General features: G+C 32.5%; 1 protein-coding gene across 4 annotated transcripts; it reads left to right on the forward strand.

Moving 5' to 3' along the window:
- On the forward strand, window positions 1-27020 carry LOC105227296 (phosphatidate phosphatase LPIN3). Of its 4 annotated transcripts, none has more exons than XM_011206561.4 (13): window positions 1-442; window positions 15343-15864; window positions 16023-16228; window positions 16513-16644; window positions 16957-17086; window positions 17156-18279; window positions 18351-18447; window positions 18874-19002; window positions 19138-19327; window positions 19928-20157; window positions 20228-20728; window positions 20808-20911; window positions 25848-27020. In XM_011206561.4, exons 2-13 carry the CDS (start codon window positions 15685-15687, stop codon window positions 26062-26064), a joined length of 3240 nt encoding a protein of 1079 aa, XP_011204863.2. In that variant the 5' UTR covers window positions 1-442; window positions 15343-15684; the 3' UTR covers window positions 26065-27020. The 4 variants fall into 4 exon arrangements, with proteins under 4 accessions (XP_011204863.2, XP_011204862.2, XP_049307613.1 ...); XM_011206560.4 differs by lacking the exon at window positions 25848-27020 and adding an exon at window positions 23149-24393; XM_049451656.1 differs by lacking the exons at window positions 18874-19002; window positions 25848-27020 and adding an exon at window positions 23149-24393.

Below are 27020 nucleotides of genomic sequence, written 5' to 3' on the forward strand. Positions count from 1 at the left end.
CGCTGCTAGACGCAAGCTTCAGTCTAGAAATCGCACTTGTCGGAGCAACTACAAGAAAAAGAAAGGCCTACAAAGCGGAAAATACAAAATTGATTGGAAAAAATTATACAGAAGAAAACAATAACATTTAAGAAACTTAGTAGAACGGAAATCAAGAAATTGTGAAATCAATGTTTCAACAAAGCAAAGGAAATCAATTTTAAGAATCTTTATAGTGAAATAACTGAAAGAGCAAAGGTCTAAAGTGTGTAGTAAAAGCAAAATATAAGTGAATTTGATGTGTGTGGAAGACAAGACGGCAATGCTTGCTAAAGTTGTCTAAATTAATTATTGCTTTGGTGCAATAAGAATATCTAAACTGTGAACTAAATGAAATAAGACAAAGTGTAGAAAATAAAAAACATAAACGGGAACAAGAAGCCAAAATAATCAAGCAAAAAAGGTAAACCACCGTTAATAGATACAATTGTGTTAAAAAGCGCATTCAGCGTTCCATATTGCATGGACTCTGTTAAGAACAAAGAAAGTTTAGTTGTATACAGAAAACACCAAGAAAATAAAAAAAAACGCCTTTCAAAGCATATGGGCAGACAAAATTTGTGGAGGCGTGCGAGACATCTCCCGATGGAAGTGACCAGAACAGACTGTGCTGGGCATACAAGAAATCACCTAGTGTCTGCCCAGGCACAATGTACGCTGCTCGTGCTGCTTACGTTTTATTAGCGTTCACTTATTATTATTATTATTACTTTTTTTTGTTTGCCTATACTTTGTGCCTTATACTTGATCTCGCATACAACTCAGCGCCAAATGGACTTTGATACTGATTGAACGGCTTGCTAGATGGTCGTTAGTGTTATTTAGTGATATGCATTATTTGTTTATTTGTGAAGGTTCGCCTGGTGCAAACTGCCATAGAAACATATTAGCATATAAACATATCTGTTTTCTCTCTCATTTCTCCTGTATTCACCTTTGGCTACCAAAAGCAGCAAAAACCATGCATGTCTAATCTAAAAATCCCGGATCACCTTCGAGGGTCATTCATTTAAGCAAAGAAACAAATAACATAACGTGCTGTTTATTAACTTTTGTATTTTATTTTGTGTAGTTTTTCGTTAGTTCTGTTTGTCGCCTCTCTCTCTCATCGTTCAATATAATTCGTTGTCATTTTGAAGTCTTCGCTTGCGGACTGGTTAGTGTGACTTTAGCGGGGGCAGAAGCTTGGCTTGTATACTCAAGCATACTCACATAATACAGACTTGTATTGTTTGTATGTATGTGTGCCTGTTTGAGCGAACGCTTAGCAACAACAATGTTACAATTTTCTTTTTATAGCCTTTGACTCTCTGTGTATTGTTCATTAGCGGCATTTTGTACGTTACGAAACAGATGATTCGGCGGGAAGCAATAAAATTTGTGTGCACACACTTACATACATACTCGTAGATGCAGAAATACATATCATAAATGTACATGTACATACATATATATTTTTGGTATTCTTATAGTGGTTTTCAAAATTAAATTAAATTAAGAAAAAGAAATTATGAAAGAATTAAAAAAAATTAAAATTTCATAGAAAAAATTAATAAAATCTACAAAAAAAATTTTATATATTAAATTAAAAAAAAATTTTTTGATGTAAAAAATCCACAAAAAAATGTAAAAAATGCCGAAATTATTGATGCCAAAATTAAAAGAATAAAATTTTACTGGATTTTATTTAGAAACTAATTGTTAAAAATACATGTACATACATACATACATATGTATGTACATATGTATGCATTTCTGGCGCACATTGTATAAAAAAAATTATAATGTTAATGAAAGAATTAAAAAAAATTAAAATTTCAATGAAATAGTTAATAAAATGCACAAAAAATGCTATAAATTAAATTTAAAAAAAATGTTGATGCAAAAAAATTAAAAATTTTTAAGTCTAAACTTTTCACTGGTTTTTATTTAGAAACGTACCAGTTAAAAATCATAAATATAATAAATTTATAAAAATTTTACTAAAATATATTAATGCTATTTTGCTATTTTTGCCATTTGCTAATTTTTAATTTAAAAATAACAACAACAAACCACTTAAAGCAGTAATGTTAATTTTAACAAATTAATTTTTTCTATTATGTATTTTATATTTTCCTTTCAAAAATATACAGCTTTTGCAAGAAAGCATACATATAACAAAATAAACATAATCATATTCTAATTAGATTATCAAAAGTACAAAAACAAATAAATTAATATATTTAAATCAGCGAAAATTTCACATTAAAGGAAATTAGCTATTTCACATTAACATAACTGTATATTTTTTCACACTTTATAATAACAAATATTATGAATTATTAATTTTAAAGTGTATTTGTCTTTCCCTGCCCCAGGCGGAATCCGCGAAAAAAAATTAAAAAAAATAACAAAAAAACGTGATGATTATGCCTAAGCACATGCTTATATACACACCTTCATATACATACCTATGTATGTATGTATGTATGTATGTATATATTTCTTTACATCTGCTCTTTTTCATTTAATTCGACATGCGAAATAATTCCGCATTCAATTTTGCCGGTTTTAGCTGTCGGTGGAGCGGTGAAAGTTGCCTCAAACAGATACAGATGGCGTGATTTGCTCATATGCCATACAAAAAACAGAGAGACCAAAATCACACCATAAAGTCTTGTAGTACAGGCGATAAGAGGGCGGTGCGTTGGGTTAACTCAATTACAAACAGTGCATAACACACTACACGCATCGTGCGATTTAAGCCATGTTCGGTGTTTACATTACGAGTACAAGCGTGTGGTACCTTAGTGCGGTTAATGAAATCGAGCTTGTCGAGAGACAAAGGTTGAGAAAACAAAGAAGTTGTGAATGTCATTAAGAATACCACATATTTAAACGATATTCAGTGGATTTAATGTTGTTTGTAAAAGAGGTTTAAAAAAAAATATGAAAAGGAGCACGAAAAATAAATATTGTTCATGTATAGGGTGATTTTTAGAGGTTTAAGATTTTCATTTCAAATAAAATACAGAAAAAAATAAGTAAATCAAAATATTTTAGTTTTGCTTGCTCGAAAATTTTCTGACATGTAAGGTTCAAAAGAAAAAAATATTTAAAAGAGCTCAAAAAATAGTATGTATAGGACGTTTTTTGTAGAGGTGTAGGACTTTACGTTCAAATAAAAAGTGGTTTAAATGTTAATTGTTAAAAATGGCTCAGAAGAAAATATGCAAAGGAGCTCGAAAATAAAAGTTGTGTATGTATAGGGTGGTTTTTTAGGGGTTTAAGATTTTCATTTCGAATAAAAGTGATGAAAAATAAAAATATTTTGATTTTTTTGGCTCGAAAATTATCTGACGTGTAAGGTTGAAATAAAAGAATTTAAAAAAAACCTTGAAAAAATTAAAAATAGAAAACACACTAAAAAATATATGAAATCTACAATATTTTGCTTTTATTAGATCGCAAGCTTTATGATATGAATGGTTTGAATAAAACTGAACTGTGATCTGGCTTGTGAATTATATCCCAGTACTACTCATACATATGTACATACATCTCAAAAACAATCTGCACATATATAAATGTCAAAAACATGTGCTTCTTTTGACAGCTTTTTATTTAAGAATCTAAAATAAGACCTTATATTTGTTAGCTATATTTTTTAGGCTTACAAAACATCATTACATAACAAAAAACAGCAGAAGAAACTTTCAGTATAATTACCTTTGACCATACTACTCATTAAACCGTTATCTTTGAGCAGCAAAAAATTTATAAATTTGTACATTGAACTTTTTCGGTAATACGCTCAACAAATATACACGCATCGCAAATATACATATACATGTACATGTATGTATGTATATACATCAGTTATGTTACATAACTATAGCGTAGCGCTACAAATAAAGATATGAGTACGTAGATAGTAAAGAAACCGCTAACCTCTTAACGATTTGTCGAATTGAAATCAATTAAACGGTCAAAAATTTGTTACTCCAGGTTTATGAACTCAATTTCAGTGCTCGTAATAGCTGAGAAGTTACGAGAAAAAAGAAATGTTGGTATAGAATAGGGTCACCTCTGCCGCCGAGTCGAAGAAAGAAGTATTGGAAGTGTCATTAATGGCGAGTTATTTGAGAAGTTACAAAGAAGAAGGAGATATACTATTGCTAAATAAACGTTCTTATTTATTGGCGTAGACACCACTTACGCGGTTGTAGTCGAATTTACAACAGCGAAAGGCTGTTTTCCTCTTTTCTTTGGAGATGTTTTTTACGTGGCGGGTCCATGGAGAGGGATGTTTCTCCTTCACAATTTAGCTCGCCTTCAAACCTATGTTTTTTGGCTAGCCAGAGGATACTTGTCTAAAACCGGAAGTCTTGAGCCGCTTATGCCATATGTAAAAGAATCGTTTTTAGCCCTTCCCAAGTAAGTGGAGCTCAGAGAACTTTCCTCACTTGCATGAACTTCTACACATGGCTCCATCCTCCTAAATAAACGTTCAGTGAATGTAATTATAGTAATAATAGTTTGATCTTCTATAATGAAGTTAAATAGATTTAAAAAAAAATGTTGATTTTAATTTTTGATTTTCCTCAACATTAAACAAAATTATTGCATATGATTCAAATATCATAAAACGGTTAAACCGAACTACCGTGTAGTCGATCACGCCATTTAGTCATACGTTGTTAGTTTTCGCAATAAAGAAGAAAATATCGTAAGGGTAGTTAAAAACATACATACATACATGTACATGTACTTAATCATTTATGTATTTGTATTTTTATACAGATATTTGATTACAAATGTCCATATATTAAATACATACACACATACATATGTATGTATATGTAGAGCGTGCAACGAGTGGTATGACTATAGCCAATTTGCTAGTAAAATTTTATTAGGAAATTATATCATGCTCTACAATTCTGCATACATATTTATCTCGATATATAACACAAATTGTTTTTTACACTCAATAAATACCTTAATTTGCACTTTGAAATTATTTTACTGCTTTGAACAAAAAAACTCTTCAAATATAGTATTGTATAATGAACTCTAATACTACCTTGTAGTATAAGACCCAATTTAATGTAACGAAGCGAAACATTTCGCAAGAATTTGGTAGTAGCCTGCAACTATGTATCCATAAACGTATGCATGTATGTGTATATGTAGGTAGTTTAATAACTCCTAGTTGAGTAATTTGTCGCTTTTATTAATGTAGTCATACAACCATGAAAATGAGTCGGCAGAATTTACAAGCTAGTTTGTGATATTGCTTTGAAGACTGGCTGATAAAAATGGCAGCTGCAAAATAATTTTAAGTTAAGGAGGGAAGTACCGCTAGAGGTCGAAAAAAAGTAATTTTTGCGATTTATTTTTGGGGAAATGAAAACGGCGCGAACAAAATTGATAAGATTGAAAAAAAAAACACACACTTTTAGCATGATAAGAAATTGTAAAAAAGAGTGATCCATTTCGAGCTCTCTATTTTTTCTGAAGAAAAAACACAGAAAGCTCAAGTTAAAACGGTAATGTTTATCACCATTCGAAAGAACATTCTTTGGCATTTATTTTTTGAAGCTTATCTCAGTTAAAAGTTTGCCGCGGCTACGTCTCAGATGGTGCATCCATTGAGTCCAATTTTCGTAGACTCGTTCTAGCATTTCGACTGGTAACTAGCGAAAGCCACGCGTGATGTTTTGTTTCAAGGCTTGAATCGAAGTGGGCTTGTCCAAATACACTTTAGACATCACACATTCCCACAGAAAAAAGTTGTAACGGTGTGATATCACACGATCTTGGTCGCCAATCCACCGGCCCAAAACGTGAATTTATCTGCTCACCGAAGTGTTCTCTCAATAAATTCATTAATTGATGGAATGTGTGGAAAGTGTGGAAAGTGGCGCCATCTTGTTGAAACCAAATATCGCCGGGATCACGAGCTTCAATTTCAAGCATCAAATAGTCGGGTATCATGTCGCGATAACGATCGCCATTGACGGTTACGTTCTCACCGCCATCATTTTTCAAGAAAAAGGAACCGATAATTCCACCGGCCCATAAACCACACCAAATCGTTATTTTTTCTGGATGAAGAGGCAGCTATTGAATCTCTTCAGGCTGCTCTTTGTTCCAAATGCGGCAATTTTGCTTGTTAACATACCCATTGTGTCAGAACTAGAAGAAATTGACTTTACTGTACATGAATTTTCGTAATAAACTTAAATCGTAAACGTTGTTCAGGCGTAGATCGGGCTGGGTTGATTTAGTCGGGTCCGGCTGTCTGTATATACGCGAACTAATCCGTCAATTTTTGAGGTTTGAGGTTATCTTGGCAGGGTTTAATATCAAATATATACAGTTGTCCACAAAATAATAGGAGTGCCAATCTGAAAAATGTGTTTGGCTGCATAACTTTTTTAAATCACATGTTAATGACACGAAACAATAACGGTACACATAACGGAATACTAGCATTAAAATACAAAACAAATTTTTATTGTGATGATTGCTGTTCTTCTTTTGCTTTGCTAGTTCTCGGAGACACTGGTTATTGCTTTCCACAAAATAATAGGAGTGTTAGATATTTCGTTTTCAAAATAGTCCTTAACATAAAAAATTTTCACAAAATTAGAAAAGTAAATATAGTTCCATAATTTAACAGCAATTTTAATTAGTTATTATTTTATTTAATCATTGAGGTTTTCACCAGGGGGTAGAGAAAATTATTATACAGAGGAAAAGCGGAAAACGATAAAAAAAATTGAGAAAACTATGAAAAACTTATAAAGAGATTCAAAAAATCGTAAAATGCTCTCCTCAAATGATAGAAAATGCCTTTAATTATAGAAACAAAAATGAAACTCGTAGACAAAAGCTCAAAACATCCACTTCAGACGATCGCAATATAGTACGCTACTGCAAAATTAATCCTTTCGCTTCAGCCAGGAGCATCCATGACGAACTAAATTTGTCAGTTAATACTGAAACTGTTTGTAGGCATTTGGAGCAGAACAAATTATTTGCCAGAAGTCCACGAAAAAGACCCCCATTAAAAAAGAAACACAAGGAAGCCCGCATATAATTTGCGAAAGAGCATGTCTCCTGACCCGCGTCTAAATGGCGAAATATATTGTGGTCAGACGAATCCAAAGTTGAGTTATTTGGTAGTACAGGCTCTAGGAACTTTGTCCGACGTCCCCCTAACTCAGAATATAATCCCCGGTTTACCACAAAAACCGTTATACATAACGATGCCAAATCATGGTACTTGGTCGTTTTTCACATTGTGATGTTGGTCCTATTCACTTAATTGAAGGCATCATGGACCAAAGGGCATATGTCAAAATATTATATAAGGTAAAGTTAACACATGCCTCATGGAATATGCCATTAATATGGGTATATCAACGGGATAATGACTCTAAACATACTAGCAAGTGCGCAAAAAAAATGGTTTAGGGCCAACGGAGTTGAGGTTTTGTGGTGACCTGCTCAGTCTCGTGACCTCAACCCCATTGTAAACCTGTGGACAGATATCAAGAAGAAAGTAGCTGAAGAGAAACCAATCAATTTGAGAGATTTATGGCAAGTAGTGGAAGAGACTTGTAAAGGAATACCAATAAAACGATGCCAGGATCTCATAGATTCCTCCATGCCTTCGAAATGTGATGCTGTGTTAAAAAATCGAGGTTATTAAACGAAATATTAATTATTTTAATATTCTGTGAAACTTTGGAAGCATTATATATTAAAAATATAGAACGGTCACGTATTCCATAAAATACTCCTATTTTTTTGTGGAACTAGTTTTTTAGTTTACTTGATATAAACTGCGATAAAAAATTTTGCTTATGCTTAATTGAAATAAATGAAATTTGGAAATATTAATAGATATTTAGCAAATTACATTGTGCAAAAATTTTGAAAAAAACAAACATTTTTGTTAATGAAAAATAACAATTCGTTTTTCTCATGTGGCCACTCCTATTTTTTTGTGGACAACTGTATATACCCTACAAATATACATATGCATTCGTGGAGAAGTATTTGCACAAATGAAATATTTGCATATCTTTCGATTTCCCACAAAAAAAATCTCTCGATAATCCTGACGTCAACAGTGTATATTTTAGAAACGCAATACCCATAGGAAATTAGCATTATAAATAAATATTTCTATAGCGACATACACGTATACACATACATATGTATAACAAAAGTGGTTAACTTAAAAGAGAAAGCACGCAATAACCCTATTTTCCATGAATTACAGTAAAACACGAGGGTTTGCAAATACAATTGGATTCCTCACTTACTTACATACACATGTCAAATATTTTTATATACTTTCTTATATGTACATATGTGATATTTACTTATCGACAGCTCGAACTTATCATCAGTAGTATTTTATTAACCACAAGGTGCTATAATTTGATAACGCCTAATCTTTAGTAGCTCTTCAGTTTATCACGCGCCTACAAAACAAATCCATTCACACACACATATAAGTATATATAGAAATGCGCACTGCATGCCAAATTGGTCAAAACAAGAAAGCGAAAACAAATAAAAATTCAAATAGTTTCAGCTTAATTAATGCCATAATTTAAATGATCAAATAACAAGTGAAAGAAGACCGGAAATCACAAGTGGAAATTATTATATTACATTTGCGAAGTTAACTTCTTTATCTTTATCCGCCTGTTTGTGCTGTTGCTATCAAACAACAGCTGACTTTTATTTACCAACTTGACATATTCCCAGGTTGCTAGAAGCATGAATCATCGACATCTTTCATATGCAACTTTATACACTTAAAAGCCTTGGGAGTTTCATTTCAACACACACACACATGTTAACATATAACCGTACTGTAATAACTAGACGATTGTGTAATATTGCTGAGTGACGTGTTTATTTGCTTAGTAACTGGCAAGTTTACCGACCCAAAATGCACTTTAAGCCATATCACCTGTTCGCGAGTTCGCTAGCTAGCGAGCGTTGAAAAATGAGCCAAAGCTTCTATGAGTTCGCAGGTGTACATACATATGTATGTATCCACTTTATGTGGATTTATAAAACAAGTCGCTACCTTGGTTACACTTTGAGGTTGTTTAACTTCTTGTTATTGAGCTGCAACAACAATTATTTATTTTTAAACATGTTTGATGTATGTATGTATGTATATTTAACCGCTGAATCGGCGGTACCTTGGAGGGGTTTCAAGCAGCTGTGAATCAGATTGTCAAAGAATCTATTTTACCATGCGTGCTATGCTTTCGAGAATTATAGCTACATACATTGGTATAATATTTTTCATAAAGGGTGATCTATTTCGAAGATCCGTACTTTTTTGAAGTAAAACGCAGAAATTTCAAATTTAATGTTATTTAAAGTTCATTTGTTATTTGAATATTATCTCTTTCAAATGTTGGTCGCGGATACATCTCAGATGGTCCATCGGTTAAGTCAAACTTTTTACCATTTCGACTGGTAACTGGCTAATTGCATGCTCCAAGACCTGAATCGAAGCGAAATTGTCCGCATAGACTTTTACATATCCACACAGGAAAAAGTCTTACGGTGTGATCTCACACGAACTTGGTGGTTATTCGACCGGCTGTTGACGTTTATGTTTTCACCGGTATCATTGTTGAAAAAATACGACGTCTGAAGAAAAAAATTGCGACTGGTGTGTTAAGAGGTCTGTAGAAAATTTGAGGTGTCCTGTGATAACGAATTTGGGCTCAAAGTTTTTCTATAATTTACAGCTAATTTTGTCATTTTTTAAACGGCGATGGTTTGACCCCTGCACTCCTTGACAGCATAAAAACTCCTACATGTTGGAAAAATTGTACTATCATTTTCGGTTTCAGCAACTAGCAAATTAGCAAGAAACAGTCTATAATATCTTAGTCGCAAAATGACTGTAAACTAGTGTTATTGGAGCTTTTAGAATAGCTTTCTTGCTTTAACTTTGACAGTACAAATTCTCTCCAATATGATGTGTATAGAAATATTATATTATTCAGACCTGATACAGAAACCTTGTATATTTCAAATATCATAGAGCTTAAGGGGTAGGGGTTATATACTTTTAGAAAACCCAAAAAATACAAATTTTCCAGATTTTTTTCCTAGAAAATTTTTAAATCTATTAATTTTAATTAATTTAAAGATTATTACACTTATTATGGTATCTTTCAACTTTATTTCAAGACTTAGTATCAGTAAGAATATTTATTTGGAAAGGACCTACAGCTGATATCAGTATATATGTATGTACTTGTTTAGACGAAATGTGTATATCTTATCTAATTTTCGTTTGCAGAATTCAATTTGAAAGTTGTTTAGAAAAATTAAAAATATGTCTTCTACTAAATACATATATCGAAACAGAGCTTTTAGCGTCATTATTAATTTTATTTCGAAATAAGACTAAAATAATAATTTGAAATCTTAACATAACCGTTCGATATACAAACATACATATATTATATGTATACTTATGTATATGGTACAGGCAACTACATTCATAAACCTATTTCTGTGCATACAAAATTGAAAAACCGGATTTTGTCTTCTTTCAATAAAACTATCGCAACTTTGAACTCGAGGTCAACTTCTTTTATGAAACGTGCAATCTTATTTTTGAGCTTGAAATATACCGTTACTTTTTTAACAAAAAAATATCTAAAAATAATATGTACCTTAAGCAACTTTTAATTGGTGAGCCTCAAGCATAAGCTGTTTTAAGCGGTTATATACAGTTAAGAGGCTGAAAAAACGAATTTTCCAGAATTTTTTCTGAGAAAACTTTTTAATTTATTGATTCAAGAATTTGTACACATATTATGGTATCTTTTAACTGTATTTTAATTTGAAATCAACAACAATACGAGTATTATGGAGGTGAATTTAGCATAAGATTAGCTCTCATGACTTTAAACCAGCTGTTTGCTCGATTCATCATTTGCCATGATCTAAAGATTTAAGGGCGCCTTTAAGAATTTTTTTTTAGATTACTAGCATATTAAATTAAGATTACCATAAATTGTTTTTATCCCTTCTTTCCTGAGGTCAGAGATACATACACTGTATGTACTATATATAGTACTTAAAACCAACTTTAATTTTTGTTCTACAAAGTAATGAATTTCATAAGTATTTCATATACCATTAAATACTAATTTTCTAATTTCCTTGACAAAGTCACCATATATAGGTCCTCACTTGTTAAAATGTATCATCTTCTTTACAAACACTCACAAAAAAGCAAACAATTAACGAAATTAAAATGCTAAATCATGCAAGAGGTGTGGCAGTTGGAGCTAATTTTAAAAAATATAGAAAACATTTTTATTTATGGTGATAATAAATCAAAATTCTTTCTTAAATCAGCTGATTTCTACCGAGTACAAGCACAAGTTCTTATCGCAAACAAAGACATAGACATACATACATGTATATAAGTCGTATATTTTTAATTATTTTAATAAAAATGTATAAGTAAATACCCACATATGCCGCAGCACTTTGTTTTATAATATCACGCGTGCTCTTATCATTATAGCATAACTATAGTATATGGTATGTCTGTATATATGTATGTACATATGTGTTTATTTATTTATACTGTTTATTATAGTAATTAACGATATATTAAAAATAAGTAGCTTACAAAAATTTCCAATTAGGCTTTTTCCATAGGCTGCCAATAAGTTTATACTTGATTTAGAACAGGTAATGTTTATAGGTCGCTCGCACTTTAGCGAGGCTGCTAAAAGAGAATATTTTGTTCAGGAAACTTAATAATTTTCAAACATGAATATGAAATAATATTTATCTTTTTAAGTTTTAAATTATGCGACCTTCAATTATGATCTCTTGAAAATGCAGTCTCTTCGATATTTATGTGTCGCCTTTGAGACTCTGTTGAGTTTCTGTTAGAAATATTACACGCATTTAAAAGAAATTTGTATTAACATTAACCTTCCTTGAGTGAAATATATGTATATTCGTTGATGAATTTTAACTTTATATCCAATCTCCTCGGTTATAACCGCACCAGTAAAGAATAAGAAGATCTAACCTCTTCAGTTTCTATATCCTATACCCTCCTCCGTTTGCCGAGTTTTAGCAGAGCATATAGAACAACTAACATGAAATATTTTACGTTGTTTGGTTTTAGTTTCTGTACAAATTAGTAGCATGCGATTTTTTTTTCTAAAAAAATTGCGGAATTCCTTAGTAAATGTTTCCTTAAAAATGCACATATGTAGATACATATGTTAATACACATTAAGATTTTTGCTTAAATTCGTAACTATTTAACCTTGACATTCATTTATAACTTCGAAATTGTCTCTATATTTACACAATCAATAAATATTTGTTTGATATAGAAGAGTTACGTATACGCAATGTACACACCCCTCCATATAAATAACAATAGCGCGCTCGGGTCGGGTCAGGTATATGTACGAAAATGGGGCAGCTATACAAATGCTCATAACTTCGGCAATTTTGCTTTAATTGACTTGAAATTTTAACACAATATTCTTCAGATATCGTGCATTCAATTTAAAAAATAAAAAAAAGTGAAAAAAATTAAATACCTTACCCCCCCTTAAGTGACTTTGTAAACAATAATTTTAAAACAATTGTAAAATAATTATATTTATCATTATAATATTTTGATTAATTATATTAATTTTTTAACAATAAAAGAAAATTTTTAGTTACTATCGATGGAGCTACTGGATACACCAATCCAGTTCGAATAATAATCAAATCAAGGCATATAATTTTTTTTTGTTAAAACATTACATATAAAAATATTAAAAAATTTTTCTATAATAATTAAAAAATATATTTTTCTTTTGGTATAAATATATTAATTCAATTAAAAACTATTATTAGAAATTGTTAAAATATTAAAGATAGAAATATTAAAATTTGTTTTATAATAATTAAAAATATTTTTTGGTATAAATAAGTTTATAAATACTTATAGTCTGCTTGGAATAAAGCGATAATTAAATGATTTAACGGATATAGACACTTATTTATAGGTGTTAGCACTCATAAATGTCTGTAGATATATGTATGTATACACGTGATAATCTGTACATTAGTATATATGTAGATATTGTATACATACATTTATACATATGTATATACCATATTTCTGTCTGTTTGATGTTTTTCCTTTTTCGTTTACAAATTGCCAGCTGTGAAATAGGTTTAACGAGCACAGGTGACTTTGTCAGTTTTGGGACAATACTTGAACTTGCAAATGCACACACAGACTTTTGCATACTTACGTACATATTATACTATACATACGTATATGCATATATACATTTTCATACACAGATGCTTAAAGAGTGACATGCTTAAAGAGTATATAATAGCCACGCGCTGGCAATGCGCCCGAATTTTCAACTGACCGTCATACATACTTATGTATGTACGAGTATGACAGTATGTACATTGTACCTTCAATAAACCTTTAAGAGCGTCAACTGTATTGTTAACGTTTTTCCTTAGCTTTGACGTCAATTAAAAGACGTGTTTTTTAATTGTACTTACGTTTTAATTGTCATCTACGCAGGACGGCGCAGGTGATTACAAACATTTGCGAGTAATGTGAAAGACATACAATTACATACATATATACACACATTTACATGACTCTTTAAGTTAACTTTCCTAACATTTCTTAACTTTTACACATGTACAATAAGTAAATAAATGTCACGCGCCAATTTGTTAGGCAAAAGTTCTGAAAACACAGATCAAATACATAAGTATAGTATAGTCTACTTTGTACCCTTACCCGCTCTATCTAATGTCTCAAAATTTATGCACGTTAAATTGCTATATGCACATACATACATGTGTATGATGAGTATATGCAAATACCAAGTTTAGGTTTTAAATGAAATTGTTTAGCTTGTCTGCTGCTCTTTTGGTGCCGAAAACTTTCCACTGTTTTTTTTTTCTAAAATTTGCAAATTTTATTTTATTTCGACTTTGTTGGGTGTATGTCAACGTTTTCATTTTTGTTTTAAGACCCATAAACAACATAAATACATATATTTGAATGCCTAAGTACTAGACTAATTTTAGTGGCCTTGCCTAATTGCGATTTTAGTCAGCGAAATTCGTCAAGACAAATATTTTGTGTATGTGTGTTTTTTTTTCAAAGAGCTTGTTAAGCCTCAAGAACATAAATGAACACAGGATATATAATATGTAAAAATTTAGTATATATGTATCATATATAGTATGCTAGTGTTCATTTTGCTTATAAAAATATGAATAATCAAGTAGAATATTTTGGCTCGTACAAAGTTCGAATAATTTTATGAGTGAAAATGTGCCAGAAGAAAGCTTGTATGGTGCCAATCTAACTATATTTCACTTTTCATATTGGTGAATAAATAGTTATGGAAACCATATCCCATTTATAGTGCGGAATATCGAAGAGAGTGAATTAACTTTCAACTCTCTAAATAATTTTCAGAATAGTTTCTTTAATTGAGTTTGCCGATCGTGGTTTTTGTTTAAGTGGGTTCCAGTTTTATTTAAAGATTTATACTACGTTTAGATTAATGATGGGCTCGAAATTCGATGATTCAAAGGACCAATTTCAAAATTACCGAGATCGTCAGTATCCGAAAGACCCTCGAAACTGAGCCGATGCCTTCTACATTACACTTTCCAAATCTTGGTTTTAAGGGGACTCCTAATGGCCTACCATATTGACCTAACCTATTTTATTTTTAAAAATTATGTTTTTTCGGCTTTTAACACTAGGTGTGTCCCTTTTTATTTTGGTATAAGAGCCAAATATGCTTCAAAAATCTTGTGGAGGTAATTAGATACCAAGAAAGTTTCAGAAAGCTTAATTCATTATTCTTCCGTTCTAACAAAAAAGAAAGCACAATAAACTTTGCAAAGTTTTAATTCGATGAGACGGGGCAAACAGAATAATTTTGTTAAAAACAACGCGAAGAACAAAAGCAATAAAGGAGGTATATTGAGACCACACAATTCCGCGACTCATTGTAATCAATCCATTATATGAAGATGAATTCATACACATATTTTTTTTTTTTTGTAGTCTTATCACGAGTCAGGCACGTTTTTGTTCAAAAATTCGCATGTCTAACTGAACTTTGAAATATTTTTATTTTTTGAATACAATCTTAATGCAATAACGATAATATTTATTCGCCGTCTAATTACACGAAATTTTATTATCTTCTTTTAATTTTTCCACAGATAACGACATAACGGCTAGAACTGTGTAGCCATTTGGACAAAAGACCAAAACATGGCCGAAAAATAAGTATGTGGATATACTAAAAAAAAAATCAAATGGTCAGTCTACCTATAACCTACTAAGTACTAAGTATACAAAGCCTACTAAATAACTGACGATTATAAAAGAACACTACGACGAGCGAAAGCAAAGCAGAAGCCAGTTTCAACGTCTACTTTTAGTACGGGGCATTGCTACCAAGAAAGCAGACGTCTGCGAGTAGAAAACTCAAAAACTTTTTAACTTAATTACTACTAACAAAACTAACTGGAAGCAGCAACAGCAACAGCCACAGCCACAAAATGAATAGCCTAGTAAAGGTGTTCAGCAACTTCAGAGAGTTCTACAATGAAATCAATGGTGCTACACTCACCGGTGCCATCGATGTGATCGTGGTTGAGCAGCCGGATGGTGAATTTCAATGTTCACCCTTCCACGTGCGTTTCGGCAAACTGGGCGTGTTGCGGAGTCGCGAGAAAGTGGTGTGTACTTTTTGCAAAATAAATTTTTTAGTTAAAACAAAAGTGTTAAAATATTAATATTTAATGATAAAATATTAATTAATATTAATAAATATTAATATTTAATATCAAAATATGCAAATGTAATGTTAAACATTATCAATTAATTGCGCTTTCAGGTTGACATCGAGATCAATGGTGAGCCCGTGGACATACACATGAAACTGGGCGACTCCGGTGAGGCATTCTTCGTTGAGGAGTGTCCCGAAGAGGATGCTGAAGCATTGCCAGAGAATATGGCTACGTCGCCGATACCGAGCAGCTACTTTCCGAACAAATTTGACAATGATACATTAATGGACGACACACTCGAGGGCAAGTCAAAGTAAGTTTTTGAGAAATTTTATGCTAGTTTCGAAATTTTTGTTGTTGTAGCATGCACAAATGCTTGTTTTAGTTCGATTTCGTAGTTGGTATTTCGAAACTCTACACACAATTTGCATTCTAACATTGCACTTACTATAAATTGCGTTGTGCATCTGTTTGTATGTATGTATGTATATTGGATTTGTTGCATACATGCACATACATATATTAATTTCATATTATTTATTTATTTTCACACTTTTAATTTGTTTTTAATTCTTTAATTTTCATTATTCTATATAGAATTGCTAGCGATGACATACAACTGCCGCTGCCATTGCCGCGTCGTAATTCCATTGACTTTTCAAAAGAGACCGAAAAGGAAGATCAAGTGCCGAAATTTGAGAATCAAGTCTCAGATTTTAGTCACAGAAGGTAGTGTTGTGTTTTGTTTTTTGGTTTTAGTTTATAGAAACTTAATGTACCGTTAACATTTTACATTATGCATACATTTTGAAGCAAACAACAGTTATTCAGTGTCACAAAAAAATAGTATATATGAAATTACACATACTTAGGCATGCATACAAACATATACATATATGTATGTATGTAAGAGAATTGAGCATCGAATATTCATAAAACTTAGTTATATATAAAATATAGAACTATTATATAACAAAAAAATATATAAGTATTTTCAAAACCAACAAACAAATTAAAAGACGAGTCTTCACTTCATTGCAGACACACCGACAATACATTGGAGCGACGTAATCTTAGTGAAAAACTGCAAGAGTACACTACGCAAAAGCTGCGGCAGGAGTGGGCCGAACACGAGGAAATCTTTCAATTTGAAGCCGTTGAAAGAGAGAAGGTGAGCAGCAAAATGAAAAATTAATTGCAGACCCTTTAATTTACAAAATAAAAACACTTTTCCAAACAGGAATGGATTAACAGCACACAAACAGAAAGCAAAATTCAACAGAAATCCAACACAACAGAGGTTGCACCCACACCGGCGATCACCGTGCAGCCAGCTATCAAAGATGAGCTTCCCGCCAAAGAGCACAACACGAACAATACAAATAATGCAAACAGCAACAACATCACCACGCCCACTACTACAACCGCCGAAACTATCTCCAATAATACGAGTGCAAAGGACGAATCCAAGGGTGGCAAGAAGAAACGCCGCAAGAAGTCACAAATGAAGAAAAAGAATGCACAACGCAAGTCATCGTCGAGCAGTTCAATTGGCAGCACCACACCTATAGAGGGCGCCAACGGCAATAACACAAATGCCGACGAAGGTGACGGCATTTCCATTTCGAATAATACCAACTCATCGTCGAATGAGGAGATAGCCACAGCAAAATCAAATAACGATCAACAGTCGGCACCGCTCGTCTCCGCCACGGCTGGTGATGAGAGTCCCATCAGCGAAACATGCCAAACATCACCGATTACGCCCAGCACGCGTATACCCGATCTGGATATACACTTCTTCAGCGATACCGAGGTGACGCCTTCAGGTGGTGCTAGCAGTTGTGTTGGACGCGGTTCTGGACGTCCCTCCACACCCATACAAAGCGATAGCGAATTGGAGATTTCGTTGCGTGAAAAAGATGTCGATGCTGAATTGATATCGAATAGCGCTTCATGGAAGTGGGGCCAATTGCCGACACCCGATGCGAGTGAAAAGGTGGACGGCAGCGGCGATCAGTCGGCACAACGCAACTCAATGCTAAGTGGCATGTTCAATTTTATGAAGAAAACGAATAAGATGCGCAAGCAGGCCAACGATGGTGGTGTCTACTTGTCCGATTTGGATGCAGAAGGTATGGATCCAGAAATGGCTGCATTATATTTCCCACAGCCGCGTCTAACGAAGTCGACAAATAATGTCAACGCTGATGCTGGCACAGCCACAAGCAGCACACTGTTACAATCCGGCGATGATGATCGGGAAAGTGGCAATGGCACTAGTTTGCCACATTCGCCTAGTTCAATGGAGGGTCAGAAGAGCGTGGACTCGGACTATGAGGATGGCAAGCCACCAGATGCAAAGTAAGTAGCTAGTAAAATGGTCGTGTTGCTAAATAATTTATTTAATAATTTGTTAATGTTCATTGCCGTAGATACCTGGACTTTGTGGCGATGTCTTTATGTGGCGTCGGTGACAAAGGCGAGCCATCAGATGAAGAGTTCGATCAACACATGATTAAGTATTCTGATGTAAGTTGATTGCTTGTTGTTTGTGTAACTAAAATGCAAGGAGATTTTTAAGGCATTTATTTTATTTATTCAAATAACACTAATTTGTTTGACAATATATTAGTTTCTGGTATGAGTTAAGTTTTTTTTTTGCAAATTTTACTAACGTTGCAAGTATTATTTTATATCACAATCATCTAAATTTTTAATCAGCATTTTGAGGTTAAAAATTCACATGTAGGAAATTTTTCTTAAATTTTAAAATTTTATACAATAATAGTTTTTTCAGTAATTAACACACAACAACAACACTTCACTAGTTACAAAAATATCTTATATTGCCTTTTAGTAGTTATTACACAGAATCCATTTGTTACTGAAAAAAAGTATTTAAACACCAAAACAAAAATAATGATTACTAATTGCATTACACACCAAAATACCCAGGTTTGCGAAAATCCCAGTTTGTTCTCATCGCCAAATCTAGTTGTACGCCTGAATGGCAAATACTACACGTGGGCAGCTGCATGTCCAATTGTCATGACCATAATAACATTCCAGAAACCACTGACTAACGTAAGTTCGCAAGCACGCCTACTAATGGCATACAAATGCAATGCAAAAATTATGCGCATTTTTGTCAAAAAATTATTTAAATTAAATAATTTAGAATATTCAATCTTAATCATATTTTCTCTTTTCCTAATGTAGGATGCCATTGAACAGCTGATGAGCAATGCCAAACCCGATGAATCGGTAAACAAGAGCGAACCGGATGGCACCACAGCAGGTGCTGGCGCTCAATCGAAACGTTCCTGGTGGAATTGGCGGCGTTCGCAGGTTGGCGCTGTGCCGAATTCTACAAAGATTGCCAAACCAGATGACAAGGTTGATGAGCGAGGTGAGTATGGAGTTAAAGAGTGTATAAAATACGATTTTTTTTATTTGCGTATCAAATTTAAAATATTTTTTTACTTGCTGAGTTTGAAAAATTTGTGAGAATGGTAACAAAAAAAATTAATTTTCGAATGAGGAATCTATAAATACTGGAACAGCAAGATCTCTTTTAACGTTTTGCTATTTTTTGGTAGAAGAAATATTTTTTTTTACTTTTAAATTTAATAACAAACTATGTATATTTAACTAAAATTTGTTAAAAAGCAAATTTAAACGGTAGGAAAGATTTTCTTTTTTTTACTAGTCTGTTTATTCAAAATTTCTTTTATTTATTTTTTTCTATTATTTATTTTATTTTATGTTAATTTTATATATTTTGTATTTTTAATTTTTGATAATTTACAGTTTTATTAGTTTGAAGGTTATGTGATATGAAGAAATGCTTATAAAAGCTGGTGTCTATAAAATTGAAAATAAATTTTCCTATTAAGTATTTATTATCTTTATCTCAAATTTTTGTCGAAAAACAACAAAATCGCATATTTCATTATATATAATAATTAATTTATTTCATAAATTTTTCCGTTATCCCTATCATTTTCAGACGCCGACCAAGCTGCCGTGGCCACACAAACAACACGTCCCAACTCACCAGATATTAGTGAGAATACACTAAGCAAAACTGACTCGACGCTCAATGCTGAAAACACCTCAGCACAAGTTGAAAATCTCGAGGACTTATCGCAAGCCTCCTCGAAGGCTGAAGCAACCAGCAGTAACGGCAACAAAAACGAACGTTACAAGAAGAGCTTGCGCCTTAGTTCAGAAGCAATTGTAAGTAAAAAAATATATAATTTTTTTAACTATTTCCTCACTTATTATTACATTACTTTTCTGATTGTAGAAACAACTGAACTTGAAGGATGGCATGAACGAAATTGAGTTCAGCGTCACCACCGCCTATCAGGGCACCACACGCTGCAAATGCTATCTCTTCCGCTGGAAGCACAACGACAAAGTTGTCATTTCTGATATTGATGGCACGATCACCAAATCAGATGTGCTCGGTCACATTTTGCCAATGGTCGGCAAAGATTGGGCCCAATTGGGTGTGGCACAATTGTTTTCGAAAATCGAACAAAATGGCTATAAACTATTGTATTTATCCGCACGTGCTATTGGGCAATCACGTGCCACACGTGAATACTTACGTTCCATACGTCAGGGTGATGTTAAGCTACCCGATGGGCCATTATTGCTCAATCCCACATCGCTTATTTCGGCATTCCATCGTGAGGTGATCGAACGCAAGCCGGAACAATTTAAAATCGCTTGCCTCTCTGACATACGTGAGCTCTTCCCCGACAAGGATCCCTTCTATGCCGGCTATGGCAATCGGATCAATGTATGTCACTTAAATTTGAATCATTTTCGTGTGTGTGTTTTATATTTATTATTTTTTATGCTTTACTTTTTTATTTTAGGATGTATGGGCCTATCGCGCTGTTGGCATACCCATTATGCGCATTTTCACGATTAACACCAAGGGCGAATTGAAGCACGAGCTAACACAAACATTCCAGTCATCGTAAGTACCACAAAAAAATCTGTTTTCTTATATATAGTCACATAAATCAATTAAATCGATTTGTAGTAGTAAACAATTAACCATTAGAAACTGTATGCAATCGTCTTAAAGTGGTGGTGTAAAGCTAAATGTGGTGAATGTCACTAAGTGATGAATATTGCATACGTATATGTACATATGTATATACTTGTACCTGCCATGGAATGCGCTTGAGTCTCATAAGCACACATATAACCACATGTACGTACATATATATACACAAAATATATGCTCATCGTGGGTGGCGGCAATTAGTAGGATTTTGTGTATGCTAAGATTTTGAAAAATGTTGGGTCACCATTTTTGCTACCATAGTAAAATACTCTAAGGAAAATATACTTATATTTCTTATGGTAAAGGAATTCTTAGAATATTAATAATGCCTCCCTGAGGCATTCTAAATACTTTCAACATACTAGATAGAGTCGAGTTTAAGAAGTTTAAATTTTTATTTGTTTTTATGACGAAAAAGCATATAATAATTATAATAAAATATAGTAGCTCTAGTCGAAACAATTAGGTTTCAAAGAAATATGAGCCTTTGCATCGTTACCTTGGTTCGCACAACAGGAAAAACAAAACAGAACCAAAGGCTGTAAAAACAAGACAGTTTAATTGTGGCATTTAGTCTTATACAGCTTAAAGAAAATTTTAAAACTTGCTAAGAGAAGAATATAACGGGATTTACAATAGGAATGGTATAAAAGTAGACCGATAGAAACAGCAAACGACACCATATTTTTCCCGCTCTTTTGACATTTCTCTTCAGTAAGGTTTGCCATTTCATCATGGAAAGATATACGATCCAACAACGAATCGAAATTATTTAGATTTACTATAGAAATTCGGAGTCAGTGGCCTCAACTTTAAAAGCGCTACGTCCAATTTATAGTCTTCATAATCATCCTGTCAGATCAACAATTGAGCGTCTTCGAATCCACAGGCACAGTATAAAATGTTCCCGTGCCAGCGAGAGAAAGAAACGCCCGTAATATCGAGAATATTGCTGACTCTAGCGCATCAATTGAGGGAGACCCAAATCAGTCTCTTACACGTCGTTCTCAAGCGTTGGGCATCTCTGTGACTTCGTTGTAGCGAATTGTTTTGGCCTACGTCCTTACAAAATCAAATTGACGGAAGAACTGAAGCCGCCTGACCACCAGAATCGTCGTATGTTCGTGAATTGGGCTCAGCAAAAACTTGAAAATGAACCGGATAAGCGATTACGCTCATTTCTGTCTGAATGACTTCGTCTTTAAAAAAATATGCGTTACTGGTCAGGCAGCAATCCACACGTACTCCATAAGTCACCATTGCATCGCGAAAAAATTACAGTTTGGTGAGATTTATGGGACGGCGGCGTCATTGGTCCGTACTTCTGATAACCTGATTTTTGGTCCGAATTGGATATATAGACTTGGTGAACGTGTTATCTTACGAAATGGCCCAGTCAATTGGCTGCCTCGGTCGTGCGATTTGACGCCGTTAGACTATTTCCTGTGGGACTACGTCAATACGTGGTGCCATGCAAAAGAAATCGAGTTTCATACATAATGGCATCGAATGTACTTTGGTAGGACTTTTGTCACAACTTTTGTAGCGCTTTTATTGAAAACCCCGTTATATCTGCAGGATGTGCTCGCATCCATTATTGATCAAATTATGTATTTATAAACGGTTAATTATATTAGGAGACCTATATGACATTATATTATGTATTATATAATATATAGATATGAATCGAAATTTATTAATATTCGATAATTTAGTTTTCGAGTCACTCATAACATAACACTTCAAAATATTTCAAATAATTGTTAAGTGTATGCTATATGATCATAAATAAAACGCATTCATGTTAATAACAAAAATTCATGTAAAATTTCGAAATATTTATTGTATACATAAAAGTTAAACTCAAAATCATTGCAATTCATGTACCTTTAACATAACTGTAAAAAAAAGAAAAAAAAAACTCTTAACAGTACAATATTAAAAGCTTCACTCACACTACGACAAAAGTGTTCACATACGCCCATGCACTTGTATGGACTAAAAAAAGCATTATGTATTTAAGATTTGTGCATTCATCTGTATAAGTAAATCAAGCAATCGAACAAAGTACATATAACCAATATGAAAAAAGCATAAGTTGCTAAAGTGTATCTTTTCCAAATGCTTTGCAAACATTTTTATAGCGGTTACATCAATCAGTCGCTCGAAGTCGATGAGTACTTCCCGCTATTAGATGTCAACTTGTATGAGTACCGTACAGACACCTTTGACGATGACGATGAGGAGGACGAATTGAAATTCAGCGAATCAGATGACGGCATTGAACTCGATACAGATGATGTATATCTCGATGATGACAATGAAAAAACTGCTACCACAGTAGTTGCCGAGGAACGTGGTCTGCTGTTAAGACAAGATAATGGCAAAATAACGCAAACGAAAAGTAAATTTGTGCAGGCGCGCAACAGCATAGTCATAAACTTCTCTGCGGTTGGAGCAAGACACTAAGCTGTGTACCTAAGTTATTGCCGGTGGCTCTTGTATGGCGCGCTGTAACCCCCAACATGCTTGCAACTAATTGGGAGAGTTTTAAAATATATATAAATAAAAATATTTCACCAACATAGCGTGAACGCGTTGAAGCTGAGCAATAAATGCTCAAATTGATTTTATTGTGATAATTGTGATCTAGTTTTGCACATATGTATGTATGTATATAAGTGATTCTACAATACAAATGTGATATCGTACTGCTCACAGTTTGTGACTGCAGTGCCTTTTGTGCCTAAATAATTTAATTGCACTCACAAAACTTTCACAATGCGACCAGTTTTCGTAAGAATAAAATTCATAAGACTAGTCCATAGTAAGCATATTTAAACATTGCCTTTTGGCAATAAGCAAAACAAATATAGACTATATATTGTCTAGTTTTTATAATAATACATAACAAAAAGCTTTGAAAGCTAACTAAGCAGGTTAAATGAACAATATTTACACACATACATATATTTATAAGCGTTACAGTATGTACCTTAAATACAAAAGTACAGGAAAATAAATTTTGTTTAATAATTTGTAATTGTAATTTGCTAATTAATTAAGCAAATTGTTTATGGAAATTTATACACTAATATTATATAAACATTTTTAATCCACAAGCTGGACTGGGATTATTATTTTTTTTTTAGTTTTTTTTTGTTGTTGCTAATATGCACCACTATTACTGTTATTCATTTGTTGACGCACTTTTAATAATATACTTGAATAGCATTAAGCGAAGCAATTAGTATTTATGCATTTTCTATATACATACATATTTTTACAAATATAGTACATACATATACATACTCACTTTTATGCATACAAGTGTTAAATATAATGCTTAAAAATATGTTAATTGAATAAAATTCAAAAGTAAACATTTGTTTGGCTTGTTTTCTTTGTTTATGTTATTAATATATGGTAGCGGTAATCTTGTAGCGCCGTTGTAAAAATGAGTAATATTGAAAATAGTAAAAAATATGTATATATTTTGTATTATTGTAATTATTATTAAAAAATATATTTTTTCGACGACTTTTGTAAATGATAAATTGCTGAAATTATCCATTTTTGTATTTTTGAAAGGCAAATGAATTTAGTATTATTTTGTCAACGATATTTTTAATATAGACACTACTCTACATAAATTTTCTTCTTAAAAAGGTATTGACAGTAGACATAACCTCAAAATATTTTACCGTACAATTCATTTAGCGCAGTAAAACAACTTAAAAAGCGGTTAATATCGCAATGACTAAATCTTGTCAATATGTATTGGTTAAGCACGTTTTCGAAACGATTTTCGAAATGCATACTAATTTATTTAAGATTTTTTTTTTTTACCCGGACCCGAATTTTTTATCCCGGCAAGGACTGTATACTCACTCGAATTCTGCCGCTATAACAACAACGATATTAAAAACGTGTTCTTAAATGATTATAAATAAATCATCAATAGTGTAGCATACTTTGCGGCGTTTATACAAGTTCACTAATTTAAGTTCGATTTTTGGCAAACATCACCACAAAAATGCTGTATTGAGAAGAAATCGTGTGAACTTGACAGAAAACCTTGCTTATAGAGTCAAATTTAGCAATTATTTATAAGATAGCATCAATGGCATAGCATACTTTTCGGCGCATAGACAAGTTTAGCAATATTTACAAACAATTATGTGACTTCGACAGAAAAATTTTACTTATATAGTCAGATATGTATATGTATATAAAATGTCATCAATAACATAGCATACTTTGTGGCGCATATAGAAATTTAGTAATTTAAGTTTAATTTTTAGCAAACATCACCACAAAACAGCCGTATTTTGAAGTAATTATGTGAGGTTGACAAAAAAACTTGCTTATATAGTCAAATTTAGCAACTATTTATAAGATAGCATCAATGTCATAGCATACTTTTCAGCGCTTCAATAAGTTTAACAATATTTTCAAACAAATTTGTGACGTCAACAAAAAACGCCGCTTATATAGTCAACTATATGGCTATTGATAAGATATCAACAATAACATAGCATACTTTTCGGCGCTTAAACAAGTTTAGCTATGTTAGACTGCTGTAAAGCATATTTTCAGCAATACTTCAGCCAACACCACCACAATGAGGCATATTTCCAAGACTTTTTTCTCTTTACGACAAAAGCTTCGCTTACTTATGTAGTTCAAATTATGCAATTTAATATATAAAATAATAATATATAAATCTAATAAACTTGTACAGTGTTAAGCACTGGCTTATAAATTTCTCTTTGCGATTTTAATTTTCTCAAATACAAATATCAAACTGCTTATAAAACTTTTTTTACTTTCACTTTTAAAGGTACTGCAGCATGACGTACATTGTGGATCAGCTCTTCCCACCCTTACGCGACGATGAGGGCGCTGTAGAATACTCCAATTTTAATTATTGGCGTGATCCTATACCGGAATTGGATTTAGTTTTGGATACTAGCAGCGCCGAAACCAACAACACCAGCAACAATGGTGAAGTAAATGCATTGCTGCAAAAGGGCTTAGCAACCATTCCAGAAAATTAATAATCAACAACAAAATAATACTAATAAAAATAAATAAAAGCTGATAACTGGAAATCATACCAAAAACACGAATGTAGTGTAAAATACAGTATAAGTTTCGAATATTAAGTACTATTTAGTTGCGCTTACGCTTGGCAAGTTTTTCATGGGATATGCTTACACAATTAGCAATAAGTTTACCTTGATTTTATTTAATGTTACACGTGTGAAATAACAACATTTTTCGCTCTAACCTCAATTTTCAAACTTGTATACCATTTTTATAATACTTTGTATGGCTGGTTATTTGGAAGATTTCGATGTTTTCGCAAATTTAACTCAAACATTAATAAAAAAGAGTTAAGAAGACTACAATAACAATGTGTGAGACTTTTACTAAAAAGTAATGATCTCAGTTTTAGATATTGAAAAAATGTTTTTCAAACTGTCAAATCGTTGGTAGTTGAGACTACTTACTATTTTACTATTCGTAGTTTCACAAATTATTAAAAAAAAAACAGAAGGTTGATAATTGTCAAGAATTCGGTTTACGTGTGACGAAATGTGAAAATATTCTGCAAATTTTTAAGAAAAATAAACGATAATGTTAAAATAGCATTATTGGCTAATAAATGAGTTGAAGGTGTTTTTTGGTATTCAAACTGATCGAGTTTGTTTCATAAAGTTTTTGAGCACTTAAAATATTAGTATACTGAATTTAACAAAAACAAAATTCAAAACTTACTTATACTTTTTAAATAAAATATGTTATTTAGAGTACATGTCAACCTAAATTGATTTTATATTCCTACTACTTTTAAAGCATTAATTAGAACTATAATAAATATTTGTATTTAAGTTTATGCTGCTTCTATGTTATAGTTACAAACCATTTACATATAAAACGAATAATTAAAAGAAAGAAATGCAAAATATCATCACATGCACATACACATGCTTAAACAAATGTGTATATA

Source organism: Bactrocera dorsalis, chromosome 3 (genome assembly GCF_023373825.1).
Source record: "Bactrocera dorsalis isolate Fly_Bdor chromosome 3, ASM2337382v1, whole genome shotgun sequence".
Lineage (NCBI taxonomy): Eukaryota > Metazoa > Arthropoda > Insecta > Diptera > Tephritidae > Bactrocera > Bactrocera dorsalis.

Coding starts and splice junctions, on each gene's coding strand:
- LOC105227296 (XM_011206560.4), top strand. CDS start 15,685: ATGAATAGCCTAGTAAAGGTGTTCAGCAACTTCAGAGAGTTCTACAAT. Junction 19,003..19,137: donor TCCAGAAACCACTGACTAAC/GTAAGTTCGCAA, acceptor TTCCTAATGTAG/GATGCCATTGAACAGCTGAT. Junction 20,729..20,807: donor GCTATGGCAATCGGATCAAT/GTATGTCACTTA, acceptor TTTTTATTTTAG/GATGTATGGGCCTATCGCGC.